At 42.0% G+C, this 14,161-nt stretch overlaps 2 protein-coding genes across 2 annotated transcripts in view; one reads left to right on the forward strand and one right to left on the reverse strand.

The window, feature by feature from the left end:
* Positions 1 to 14,161, forward strand: part of LOC145400424 (putative ATP-dependent DNA helicase HFM1) — a 159,984-nt gene that overhangs the window by 21,534 nt on the left and 124,289 nt on the right. The gene's annotated exons all lie outside the window — the stretch shown is intronic.
* On the reverse strand, positions 287 to 1,374 carry LOC145400364 (uncharacterized). The gene is made up of 2 exons (XM_080272869.1): positions 1,252 to 1,374; positions 287 to 784 (listed from the first exon to the last, which is right to left on the reverse strand). Exons 1-2 carry the CDS (start codon positions 1,372 to 1,374, stop codon positions 557 to 559), a joined length of 351 nt encoding a protein of 116 aa, XP_080128995.1. The 3' UTR covers positions 287 to 556.

Consider the following 14,161-nt stretch of genomic DNA (forward strand, 5'->3'; position numbering starts at 1 on the left):
CTCTATTCTTGCTACATACAAAGGGATTTTATTCAACCTTGGACGTACCTATCGTAGTGCAGATGTTAATGAAGGCTGTAGCTAACTCCTCCAGTTGAAAAGTCTCCTCTAAGCAGAATAAAAGCGTCTGAAGGTAGCAAGAATGAATCAGCGAAACACGTCAGCAGACTGAGTGGGTTAAGGGTATGTTGTGGTCAGGTATGGATGTTGTAATGGTAGAAGTAGACGCCTCAGGTCGCCCCTCTACGTGATCAGGTCAGGGTCAGTGTAGGTCAGGGTCAGTAGCAACACAGCACAGTGCTTTACCACACGTGTTACCCATTCACACCAAGGACCTCATTTATCTTTCATTTTAACTGCCACCACACGATTATACTCAGCGTAGGAGAACCCTGTAATATTAAAGGAATTAGTGAAGGCTGTATCTAACCCCTCCTGTTCAGAAAGTCTCTCCCAGGGTGAATAACATGGTTTGGAAATGGCTTGAATGAAATACAAAATGCGTCATGGTATGAAAGGGATAATAATGGGCTAGACTGAGAACTTGCAGAGATTTCTATCTGCGTACGAAGGCAGGTGTGCCCCAGCTGGGAGAATAGTTGTCTTCGAAGGTGATGGTGGGCACGAAGCCAGAGTCCCCGTCCACGTAGTAGGTGACCCTCATGAGGCGGTTGTCAGGCAGCCACACGTAATAGGAGCCATCAATGCGGTCGTTCTCTGCCGCCTCCTGATGCCCGTAGTAATTTTGGTACTCTTCGTCGTCCACATTCCACTGGAAGTTGTACTGCCCCACACGACACCACACGGACATGCGTTAGTACACACAGTACTACCCTTCGCCAACTATTTTGTCTTAAGAGATTCTCTGATTGTCTGTACAGTACCTTAACTAGTTCATATTGGCTGTAACGTTAAAAACAACTGATACTGTCTGCAGCCTTTAGCATCTTAAAAATTGAAGTGAAATTGAGGGCTGTCAATGACGCAACAATGCAGGAATGTTACTGTAGACATGGTTACTGTAGTTACTTTACCTTAACTTGGCCCAGGTGTTTGACCTTTTGCAGCTTGTTTCAAGTAGCTCAGTGGCAAAAAACGACAATGCTATGACTGTTTATCCTTTTCATAGCACTTTTTCATGACTAGCATCATATTTTGGTGATAATCTAATGTTTCAAGTAAATACCCAAGATGAGGGGATGGTAACTTTAGGCCAAGTTAAAGTAAAATTAGTATATAGCCTGGCCTTACATTCCTGGGCATCTGTTGTTCTGGCTGGAGCTGCCTCCCTTGACCTGCTGTGTCGTACTGCTGAGGCATCCCCATCACCGCCAGTACCGCCACACTCAGGCCGACCAACACCCGCACACACATCCTGCCAACCAACACCTGAATCATCATCATCATCACAGTTCGCAGATCATCCAAGTCTTGTTATTTCTCGGCCTGACCTCACAGCCGAAAACCATCCACATACGTCTCTCTCTCTCTCTCAAAAAGAAAAAAAAGGGGGGGGGGGAGGATGTAGAAGAGGGGGTACAAGGGCATCTCCAGTTTTTGCCCATAGTTCATTCATTCAGTTCTATCTTTTGCCATATTTTTTTGCCTCAACTTCCACAGTTCCCTCACACGCGTTTACTATATCCCTTCGCCGTCTTTCCTTACCTCTTCTGTCACCTTCAGTTTTACTTACATGATACCAATTTTCACCAGCTTAACTATGTTCATTATTCTCCATTTGATCATATATTTCTAGAACCACTCAACCCTTTTAGTAATATGTTTTCTTTCTCAACTTATTTCAGAAACTAACCTGTATGTTTTTCATTCTGTCGGCTGTACAGTAACCACAAAAATTCTCCATCTGTCTATCTGTTACCCAGCAGGAGCGTAGGGCCCCGGGAATATGCTACTTAATTCTGACATTTATGGCGATGGTGACCAGCCACGCTAATCCCTGAGAGGCTTTATGGGAGCAATAAATCCCAGCCACGCCTCGGATGTAAACCTTTACATGCCGTTCCGGTTGGAGCGCCTAAACCCACTTGGCCATCAGGCGCCCTTTTCGTTATATATTTATCACTCAGGGCGATATATTACTACCTGGGGTTTTCACTTATTGCAGATTCACCTGAAGGCAGCACTACACCGAGTGAGTGGATGATGGCCGCCCTCACTGACCACGAATCCATTCTTCAGCGGTCTTTGGCTTTTGACACTGATTCCATACCAGAATCTTACGCCTGTTGGCTAATATGTGTATAAACACGTTTATGCAATCCTCTTGCAGCCTCTGTACTCAGTCCCTTGATTCAGATCAACACCTTCATAGCCCCCTCCTTCCTTCCTTCCTTTCTTCCTTGAGCTCTCCCCTTCATGTATATACTCATTATACTTTCTTTTGCGTTGTACCGAGGTCATAATACAGTAACATAAGACTTGATAAAAAGGACTGAACGAAGTAATGCATGAAGCACTGACTGTTGCGTTTTTCATAGTACAATAATTGGCCATTAAATTCTACGTCTCACAGAAGAAATTTCCAGTGATTCTGAGCCCAGTAATTGTATTTGAATTGTTAGGTGCTTGATGCGCTGCACTTGTACCTCGTTCTTGTACAAACATCAGCAGTCAAAGTTGTAACCGTCCTGGTGTAATATCTAACGTGATAAAAGGTGATGGTCTTGGGTAACTGCATTCTAGACTGTGGACGAGACAGAAGAAATCACTCGTCATGCAGCTAAAGGACAACCATCACAGTCTTTGTAAGGAAAAAAAATGAAAAAGAATACATTTAGGTGTCATGGAGAGTAACACACAGGCCAGGGTCAACCGCGAAACGAAGGAGCTGAAAGATAATGAACTATGATCAAAAAGAAAACTTAGGAAGAGAACACGAAAGATGGTGTGAATAATGAAACTTAGTCAATTAAGAGATTGATATGTCTAGAGAAAGTAGAATTACAAGGCAGCAAAGGATGCAAAAGTAAGGTGAGAGGAATGAAAGTCAAAGGGAGGTGAAATGCGGAAGTGACTGGGGAGAACAGAAGCCCTTAAAACATTGTACCAACCTTAGCCAGACTGCAGGCGCAATTAAAGTATAAACAGGGATTACTCAGGGAATGTAACACCTGCGCCCCGGCTGAACCTTTGACCCTGCCCTGTGATCTACACCTACCGATTGTTCTCAAAACTGAACCGTCCCACCCTTCCTTGACCGTCCATCCGTCCACCAAGTTTAGTTGAAATTGGATCAGAGCTATTTAAGCTAACCTTTGTGTGACATTGACCTGTGGCATGCTGTTCTCAAAAACCTAATCACCTCATCCATTCCTGACCCTCAACCTTCCCACCAAGTTTCGTCTAGATCTGATCAATATTGAGTTACAGTGTTCACACACACACACACACACACACACACACACACACACACACACACACACACACACACACACACACACACACACACACACACACACACACACACACACACACGACTGAAATTGAAAAACCCCTCACTCTACCTTGCTCGAGTGTAATAACCTTTACATCTGTCCTAGCCTTATCTCCCACTAAGAAATAGAGCGTGTAGGATCCAGAGACGCGACCTTATGGAATACACAAAAGCAGGACTATCAGCTGTGTTCAGTGAAATTAATTTTATTCACTCATTCATGCCTTTGAAATTCTCGACTCCATCTTTCAGACAAATACCATCCACATTATCTTTTGGGTTCAAGAATTTTATCGACTGCCCGGTTGAAAAGCAGTGCAGCCTTTATACACATCAGCATACGTTCTTATTATATCCATTCTTCATTTCCTTTCATTCCTCGGCTCAGATATCTTACTCATACATTCACTTGTCATTTTAAGCCACATTCTTGGCCATCCACGCCTCCTCCCACCCACAGCCTCATAAACGTGTGCCATTTTCACCAATTGGTTATATCCATTATTTTCTGTGTTAAAGTACCGGTCCCATCTGAGCGCACTTTTGCTCTTTGATTAACAAACCTTTTCATGATTAAATAAATAGCCAGAGACAGTACTTGCAGCTAGGGTTAACGCATTCATAGCTTTGGTAATAACACCTTGTTTACTTTGGCTACTGCAAGACGTGTTATTCTGAGTGTTAAATCACATTTGTCACATTGCCACAAAATTAAAACCCCCCAAGACCCAGGCTTAAACTATCACTGCACATAGCGAGAACGAAGATGCTTTACCTGTTGTACCTGGTATAGAACTGGAAAGTGGAGGCTGCCTGGAGTCTGCGTGCCTGGGTCCTCTTTATATACGGCACATTACCCGACGTCACCCTCCTTCACTCCGCCTCTCTCTTATAAAACTGTGAAGTAGTTGTGTGTGTGGGAGTGGCCTGTTTAGAGGTCCGGGTCAACCTCTGCCAATAGGAATGAGTAGCGTTGGTGCATCTTCACTGCCTGAGCCAATGGGTGAGTGGCTCCAAGGACTCTATGGTAGCCTTGAGCCTGGCAACCCCCCCAGCTTCCACGCCCTCTGCACCGTGCCTCGTAATTGCCTCCCGCGTCTCATCTACTCCCTAGGGCTACGTCCTGGGGCCCGAGCTACTTGACACTGGGCTATAAATAAACTCTCTTCACCGCATCAACCGCAGAATTCCTGGTTCCGGAACTGTTTACGGCGCAGTATTGTTTTGTGTGACGAGGATCGTCACGAAGGTTAAACAGTGTGGATTACCGTAGTCATAGTCGTTTACTGTATTTAACGAACTCTTATTAATTTACTGTGAATATCAGAATATCTAAATTTTATGCCATACTGGGAAAATAAACCATATCTAATCCACTGCCCTCTCAGGCCGATGACGTAATCCAGACTGTATTATTCAGCACAAGAGTAGTGAAGGAGGTAATGAAGGCTGTTACTTACTGGAGTTAATGAAGGCTGTTATTTACTGGAGTTAATGAAGGCTATTATTTATTGGAGGTAATGAAGGCTGTTATTTATTGGGGTAATGAAGGCTGTTATTTATTGGGGTAATGATGGCTATTATTTATCAGAGGTAATGAAGGCTATTATTTATTGGAGGTAATGAAGGCTATTATTTATTGGAGGTAATGATGGCTATTATTTATTGGAGGTAATGATGGCTATTATTTATTGGAGGTAATGATGGCTATTATTTATTGGAGGTAATGATGGCTATTATTTATTGGAGGTAATGATGGCTATTATTTATTGGAGGTAATGATGGCTATTAATTATTGGAGGTAATGATGGCTATTAATTATTGGAGTAATGAAGGCTGTTATTTATTGAAGGACTTAATGAAGGCTATTATTTATTGAGGGAAGTAATGAAGGCCATTATTTACTGGAGTTAATGAAGGCTGTTATTTATTGGAGGTGGTAATGAAGGCTGTTATTTATTGAGGGAGGTATTGAAGGTTATTGTTTATCCCATCTCATTACCTTATTTAGTGAAGGACTTAACGAAGACTTATTTATTGAAAGCGTTAACGAAGGCTATAATTAAACCCATCGAGTTTTAAAAGCCATAACAAAAGAACAAAATCGTAAGGGTGAAGAACCAGAAGCCGCCGTCCTTTGCCATGGAGCGTGAACAGCATCGTCAGTGGCTGGGATAATGAGAGATGGTGTGTGTGGTTGGGGGCAAATGGACTGGGTTGTTAGCATACTTGTCCCTCTCTGATATGCACGTTCCTCCCCGCCTCCTCCACCATTATGTTCTCTGGATATGCGACGTCCGGCGTTTTTGTGGACTGGAGTGAAGGAACCCGAGAGAGAGAGAGAGAGAGAGAGAGAGAGTGAGTTACATAGAGTTATATAGATACACAGACTACACAGACCTTACGGTCCCTACGAGGTGGTCCGGCCTTAATCCTAATATAGTGCATAGGAGCAGGAGAAAAGGATAGCACAGCAGAAGGCTCTGTCCCCCACCCTCCAGACCCTCCGGCATTTGCCGTACAGGAAACAAGAGAGGAAGTAATACCTTGCAGGAATGAAAAACCTGAAGGAATTTTATAGGATCGGCAGAAGGTAGAATAATATGGAAAAGGAAAATTTGGGCATACAGCCACATACTTACTTTATGCATGCAACTTTTTTTTTTTTTTTTAATCAAAAGATGAATAGAATGTTTATCTATTATATATAATCGAAAATATTGTCTGTGTCTAACAGACACATGAATGCAGACGCGAATATGCAATAATTGCTCCATCCTAACTAAACGAGAGAGAGAGAAAGAGAGAGAAATTATGATGATGATGATGATGATGAAGAGGAGGAGGAAGAAGAAGAAGAAAAGGGGGAGAAGGAGAATGAAGGGGATGAAGAGGAAGAGGTGAGAGAAGAAAAGAGGAGGAGGAGCTATACTCGTATATCTTCAATCAAGTGACGTTCTCACTCCATGTAAAGACTTGGCTTTACTAATCTTAATCCATACTTCATGTTTCCTATTAATCTTTTTGTGGTTCTTGGATAAAACAGTGGGAATGTTATAATCTGAATTAAGTCATCAGTGGGAGAACGAAAGAAAAACGTGTAACATACAACATCATGCACTAAAGGACGAGCGATTTTTTAATTTTCTTTCACCGTGATATTTTGGTCAGACGTTAAGTCGTTTCGTTTCGTTTCGTTTTTAAAAGCTCCAACATGCTTGCATGTGTCGGCCTTGGTCACCTAATGGCGGCTCTCCACGCTGCACGATCCATTGCAGCCTCCCTGTTCAGTCCCTTAACCCTGAGGTCACACTTAATGACCTTGTCCCATGTCTTTCTCGGTCTACCCCTCATAACCCCACCCCCAATATTAACACTTCTCACCTTCCTCACCCAATTATCATCCCCCATCCTCTCCACATGTCCAAACCACCTCAATCTACCCCTCCTCATCACAACACCAATACACTCCAGTCCCATCCTACCTCTCAACTCTTCCATCGTAAACCCAGCCCCTCCAGGCCTTGGATGCAGGGACGCACTGCACATCCACCTAATCATTGTCATTTCTGTACGTCTGAGCTGGCGAATTTCTTCCTCCTTCACTGCCCAGGTCTCACTACCATACAGCATTACACTCCTAACACATGCTGCATACAAAGACCCCTTAGCACGTAGGGAGAGTCCTCTGAATGTCAGGAGAGGCAAGAGCTCCCTGAAAAGAAGGTTTAGATTAATACCTATCACGTGCACGAGGATCATAGAGGTAGACGTTTAAATTTTAAAAGTCCTTATGTCATCTTACAATACGATGGGCAACCGTCCAGTTTATAATCCAGGTCCCTGTTTGTTCTAATAGACAAGGCTCGATAATTAAGCATATATGATGTCGCGAAAGATTATAGGTAAAGACAGTTTTTGTGTGACATTCAAAGAAGTTACCATTTGTGCGACGGAGGTAAAGTAAATTGTTAGGAGGCGACGTAATACTATATGCTACGAAGTTGTATTACAGTTTCCTAAGAACCTGCCGGTCTGATAGCACCAAAATTCTAATCCTAGTGCTGGCAGCTGGTGCCACTCGATTCAGGTGTCCATCCACCCTTTGAAGGGTGGGAGGTGAAATGGGTATCTACAGTAGAATAACATTTAGGAGAGGCAGTTGCGGTAACCTGGATGATGCAGTGATCTTGGTTCCCAAGATAGTGGGAGAATATCCCGCCACAGACTCAAAGGCTTGAGTTGTGGAGATGAGCACCTTAGTTAAGCACTTCGTGGTACCTTTACTTTTCCAAGGAGGGAATGGAAATACAGTCAGAAGACAAAAGTTTGCCAGGTATTTCTTCCCCTGTATTCACTTTCCTTTGCTACGTAATGTTCCTTAGTTGAGAACGGCTTGGTATATTTCTTCGTCCATTGATGCTTGTCTCCGATATAATGCATCTTGGAGGAATGACGGCCATATATAATTTCTGGCTGGACAATTATTTTCCTTAATTTGTGTTAGCTTTGAAGCAAAATTTTCCCATGACTTGCCAGCGACTCAGCTGGGAGAGTGAGATAAAGGTTTTGAGGATGAGACCAAAAAAAGTGGAGCCAGTTTTGTCTTCCCCGCGTCTGTCATTGTGTACCGACCTTGGGCGGGATACCACTGATTGCCTCTCCTAACTTTGATATCTTTTTGCTGGAAGAACTGGAGACATCGAAAAATGATGCTGTCTCTTGCTTTGTTGTTCCCGTAGAAAATATATATAACCTACAGTATCTTTTCTTTTTTCGTAACTGATACTTGTTTTGGTAGGAGGAACGGGAGACATGAAAGACCTTGCACTGTCCCTTCCTTGCCCTTCCTGCAAAAAGAGATCATTGTTATAACAGAGAATTGATATTAAATGTGTGTGTCAGTCTCATCCCTTCATATTTTTTTGCTGGCAGGGAGGAGCTGAGTGTTTAATAGTAAAAATAATTAACACTAGTGTTCCTGTGATCCAGATTAATAAAATCGTCTGACGTTAGCTGGAAAAGAATATAAGACCTGTCCAGACTTTGAAAAGGTTAAAGGCATCGTCATAATGTGTACTGTTGCCTATACGATTTGCCCATTTTGGCCAATCACACTCACTGATTAATCTTTAAAAAAATAATCAGAATTGAACTTAACTGTGTTAGTGCTTTTTAGTCGGATGTTAATGCTGTGGAGAAATTAGGGATAAAAGAACAAAAAAGGAACGTCAGTGGTGGAGGTCAGACTTTTCCAAAAAAAATAATTAAGAACGCTTATTTCAATTAAGTAGTCTTGACATAAATATTATACCAGTCCTTATTTCAGCGACACAGTCAAGTAAGGATATTAGCACTTCGATATGCCCATTTGAGCTAGCAGTGTTCGCTAGTAGTTCTAGAAATACTGTAACGTCACGTTGACCACTTTTCTCTGCATAAAATGCAGGTTGTAGAAGTTATTGGAAGTGTGTGTGTGTGTGTGTGTGTGTGTGTGTGTGTGTGTGTGTGTGTGTGTGTGTGTGTGTGTGTGTGTGTGTGTGCGTGTGCGCGCGCGTGAAGGGCTTGTGACTAATCGCGACTGCAGCATATTCGTTATCATGTTTAAATACATTCGAATTTTGTGTAATCGTAATTGTAATCAAGAAACTGCCATGCAGTCGTAATCGATTACGTTACCTGTGTAATCGCTCCGTATTAACCCGGGGGTACTCCCCTCCTCCTCCTCCCGTATATAATTGTCTTGCCTCTTACACGACTGCAGGGATGGGTGCGACTATTAACAGTTTCCTTTGTCTTGTTGAATTTATTCCTTGTTATAGGTCAAAGGTCAGACCATACAAACACATATTTATTGAGGTTTTGCAACACGAATCCGGAGATTATATCAACTTTTGAAAGCAGGGGTGTGTGTTTTTTTTTTTTGGGGGGGGGATCCTGTGTTCTTGTATGTTCATTAATCGTCTGTGTTCTCGTATGTTTATTAAACATCATGGCAATTTGCACACAAGTAAACATTTCCAGTGGATTCAGACGAGTTTTGTCACTGAAGCAGTAGAAGACAAAAATACCTTTTTAGAATTCCTGCTTGTGTATGGGTAGTGATGAGGTGCTGTCAGTTTACAAAATGCTGCACTGCTACATGTGTACCCTTGCATACTGTTCTTCATTATATACTGTATGTCAGTGTACCGTAGTTGTGTGGAGACCATCCATTACTCCCGTGGGAATGTTGTCGATCCTTAATTTTGACACGGGATTTTCGGGAAAAAAAAAAAAAAAAAAAAGGTTGTGAGTAATGTTTGTCACATTTTTTTTCTTTGCGCACGTCGTGACCGTATTGATGATGCATAGCTACATAAAATCTATAATACCTATGGTGCTATTAAAACGAATATTGTTGAGAAATGTATCTCCCCCGAAAATCTTTTGCTAAAATGTAGCGCCCATGAAGGTTGGAGAATTTAAAGTTTTCTTCTCGATCTCCTTGTGCCCTCAAAATAACGTTTCAGCAGATCATCGTTTCCGCGGCTGTAGCGTTTATTGGAGCTGCAGTTTTTTTCTGGATTAAATACCTATATATTGACTTCCGTTGATGTTACTCTTTATCGTAACTTGACCCAGCTTTTCGTCGTTTTGCAGCTTATTGCTCTAAGTGGCAGGAAAAAAAAACAAAACACGACTTCCATAGCACTACTTCGTGACTAGCTTTATATTCTATTGTTCATCTCTTGCGACTGCTCAGCATTTAAGGTGGAGAGACGGCAGTATTAGGCCAAGTTAGAGTAAAAAGAGTGTAGTCTGTATTCCTCTGTCCTGTATCCACCAACACGAAAGATATCCTCGAGAATAAATACTGTGTGCAAGTAAGGTAGTTTACATGGTCACTTAACTTTTTCAGGTAGATGACATTCTTAAATAGGAGAAAACAGCTTTATGAGTCATTTTCACTCTCTTGCCTGTCATATAATTATAATAGGTCGAAACCAACGCAGTCCATAAGCGATACATGAAAAGTATTGCACAGACAAAATATTTAGTTGTAGTCTTCACAGATTTGTTTTTCTTTTTCCCAGGACTGGACGAACAATCAAAATGTTGAGTAATATTATATGGTAAACATTTCTCATCCTGTGGTCCTGTGAATAGTGATAGGAATTGAATACGACTCATGAACAGGCGATAAAAAAAAAAAAAAAAAAAAAAAGTTTGTAATTTGTTTAGGGCATTCCAGTTTGCCACGGGGCCTGGAAGATTTAGCGCAACATCATCAGAGGTGCATAAAGCGTACTAATGTTATAAACTGATAGGATAAATCTGAAGTTTCGAGCAAATGGGTACCCGAGGAGAAATGCACGGGGATGGTTTGGCCACATGAGAGAGAGAGAGAGAGAGAGAGAGAGAGAGAGAGAGAGATGTGAAACTGATTGAAAAAGATGACGACCAAGTACGCATGTTAAGATGAAGCGTAAGACTGGAAGATAACACGAAAGGAAAGCGTTTTGCATCGTTGCGAGGGGGAAAAGACGAATGGTAACAGAGCAGCTGGAAGGCATTATTGTCATGCCCATCTAGGACTAAATCTGAGTTCAGACGTCTGCAGTAGATAGATAGATAGATAGGAGGTAGATAGATAGATACATAGATAGATAGGAGGCAGGTAGATATATAAACAGATAGGAGGTAGATAGATATGATCGATTTATTGGAGGTAGGTAGATAGATTGATTTAAAGCGATAGTTTGACCGCTGGATTTAAAGAAAAAGCTTGTGTGCCTACAATGTGTGTTTGCACATAACCCAACAGTTCGAGGACGTACTTTACATTTTACTCTCCCTACCTTCAGACGATTTTATTCAGCTTAGAGAGCGAAATATGGCTGTGAAGGGGTTAATGGAGACTTCCTAACCCCGTCACTACAAATGGTTTCTCAAAATGAAAAAGAAATCGTCTAGAGGCAGCAAAAATAAAGAGAAAATTCGTCGTGGGATTCAGGGGATTAGGTATTTAGTCATGATTTAAGGCTTCCGGTAGCTGTTTAAGGTGGACCAAGGTGTGTGTGTGTGTGTGTGTGAGAGAGAGAGAGAGAGAGAGAGATAGAGGGAGGGAGCCACGCGGTCGTATCAGCTATTGCTTATTTTCAGTGATAAAAAAACTCCATATATCGTGAGGCGTCTCAGAATGCTTTTGAGACAAGAACAGCCAAGCGAATACGCATCCTCAACCCTGTCACCATGAGAGGTCTTGTCATCAATCATCATCATCATCATCGTCGTCACCACCACCACCACCACCACCATCATCATCATCATCATCACCACCACCACCATCATCATCATCATCATCATCATCATCATCATCACCACCATCATCATCATCTGCAAAACGTTAGGGTGTGGCAGGAACATGATGCGAATGTCGATAGTGAATGAGTTACTGTTTCGAACCACTGAAGCCTTTGCTCGATGCCTAAAACTACATCGTCAGTCCCAGAAAAAGGCAGAGCTTCACACTGGTCATCACTTTTTTTTATTTTCCCGTAATAAAAATGTTTAGGGGAACCTCGTACAGTCGTTGGGGTTTCTCAAAATGTTTTCCTACTTCCTGACTCCCTTCATGTAATTTCTTCACTCCAAGGACGTATTTATAAGGTTTTGTCTTGTTACCTCCACACCATTTTATTAAGCTGGGGAATTGACACTTGGAATGGGGGGAGGGAGGAGGGGTACACACAGAATTCATTACCATCTACTCTCTCTCTCTCTCTCTCTCTCTCTCTCTCTCTCTCTCTTTCAAACTCCTGAGCTGAATAAAAATCGTCTAGTGGCAGCAAGAATAAAAATAAAAATGACGTCATCGGGCTGTAGGGGTTAAATTGTACTTAATCATGGTGGCAGATGTATATACTTGTTGTTGTTGTTGTTGTTTGTGGTGGTGGTGGTGGTGGTGTAGGATAATTAAATTTGAACCTGGTGGACTGCAGGATGATGATACTTTTCTCCTGTAGCCCTTCATCCTTCTTTCAGGGGAGAGGAAGGAAGTGAGGGACGTTTCCACAGTATAAAATCATATGGGATTATTATTGAGCCGCCGCTGGTGACGATATTTCCACTTTCACCCTGACCTATGGAAGGTTAAGTCGTGCAGGAAGGAGCCTTCATCCGTCGAGACTTGGGTCCCTATTCTTTACGGGTAAGGAAACACGCTGACACCTTTTCCTAAGCGATGTATTATGCTTCTTACACTTTGTTGACCACTTCTGTGTTACATAAATCCTTCTAATATCGCCATACTCTGCTTAAATAACGTACAAAAGGAATATTAGCCAACCATATCCAAAGGTAATCGCAAAGGATTGGTGCTAGGGAGCCTTCTAACCCAATGAGAATACGGATCATGGGCTCGTAATCCATTCACATTGATAACGCCATATTTTACTTCGTACTATCTTCTGGCGATATATGTATATATTTTCTAGCTTCGGAATGACCTCGTATTGAATCGGTTTTTGAAGCTTATATTTTATCCTTCCTATTCAGTCGTTCCTGGGGTGAATCAGATCGTCTGAAGGCAGCAAAAATAAACTAAATACGTCTTTGTAGGTGTTACGGCATGTGGGATGATTGCTGAGCTGGTGGTGGTGATGATACTCCCGGCGCCACCTTAGCCTGTATTCTCGTCGGTGAAAACTCCCTAACACCTCTCCCCTAGCTATTTATTTTTGGATATGGCTGGTTGATATCCTTTTGTATGCTGTTTAGGCAGAGTTTGGCCTACTACGAGGGATTTTTATAACAGAATAGGACAGAAAGGTGTAATAAGCAAAATAAATCGCCTTTAGGGAAACGTGTTAGGGAGCTTCCTTAACCGACGAGAATTCCCTCACCTTGACTTGTGGAAGGTGAAGTCGTACAGAATGGAGTTTTCACTCTTGGAGACTTAACATTCAAGGCTTATCTTTCCCTCTTAAGCTGTTCACTAACATGACGTAATTATTATTGTTGTTATTAAAACTTACCACATCTCTGTGGAAAGTTTTCTTGTTTTTTTTTGTCAATATTCTTATTATTCTTCAGCTTAAAACGTAAATGGCCATTACTGGGAGGCTCTTTTTCCTAGAGCCTTCAAACTTTGTCAGGTTAATCGCCCAGCTGGCGGCTTCTGGCCAAATATAATAGAAGTCCATCAACTGGATCACCGGATATTATTCAGGAGGTTAAATGAAGAAAAAAAAAATCCGGAACACTATCTCAGAAATCGCGCGTGCAAGCTGAAATTCTACTGCAATGTAGCTTTAATGCGGCAGCATTGCGGAATGGAATGTGGTTCCAGTCGGTTGATTATTCTCTGAGATTACTTGAAGTTAAAAATTGGGACTTTTGCGGATATGTCGGATGTCACCTACTTTTCCATGAAGAGTTAAAGTTAGAGCCACCAAACTTGGTGGACTTAATAGACTGCGATGACTTAAGGTGACGTGCACAAGATCAGTGACCTTGACCTCGAGGTCACTGTACAGCTCGGCTTCTAGTACGCAATTGCTGTGGGAAGTTTTTCGGTAAATGTATGTACACTTGAGGCAGCAGAGAGACCCTACCAGTTCATTTCATATTCTTCCTTTTTTTTTTTTCCTGTATTTTTCTGACTGTTTCCAGGGTGGTCAATTAATGACTTTTTCCTACTGAAAAATCCCCCGCCCCCCGTTA

This window comes from Coenobita brevimanus, chromosome 52 (assembly GCF_032717465.1).
Source record: "Coenobita brevimanus isolate Jiangsu-jjx chromosome 52, ASM3271746v2, whole genome shotgun sequence".
NCBI lineage: Eukaryota > Metazoa > Arthropoda > Malacostraca > Decapoda > Coenobitidae > Coenobita > Coenobita brevimanus.

Coding starts and splice junctions, on each gene's coding strand:
- LOC145400364 (XM_080272869.1), bottom strand. CDS start 1,374: ATGTGTGTGCGGGTGTTGGTCGGCCTGAGTGTGGCGGTACTGGCGGTG. Junction 785..1,251: donor AACAACAGATGCCCAGGAAT/GTAAGGCCAGGC, acceptor CGTGTGGGGCAG/TACAACTTCCAGTGGAATGT.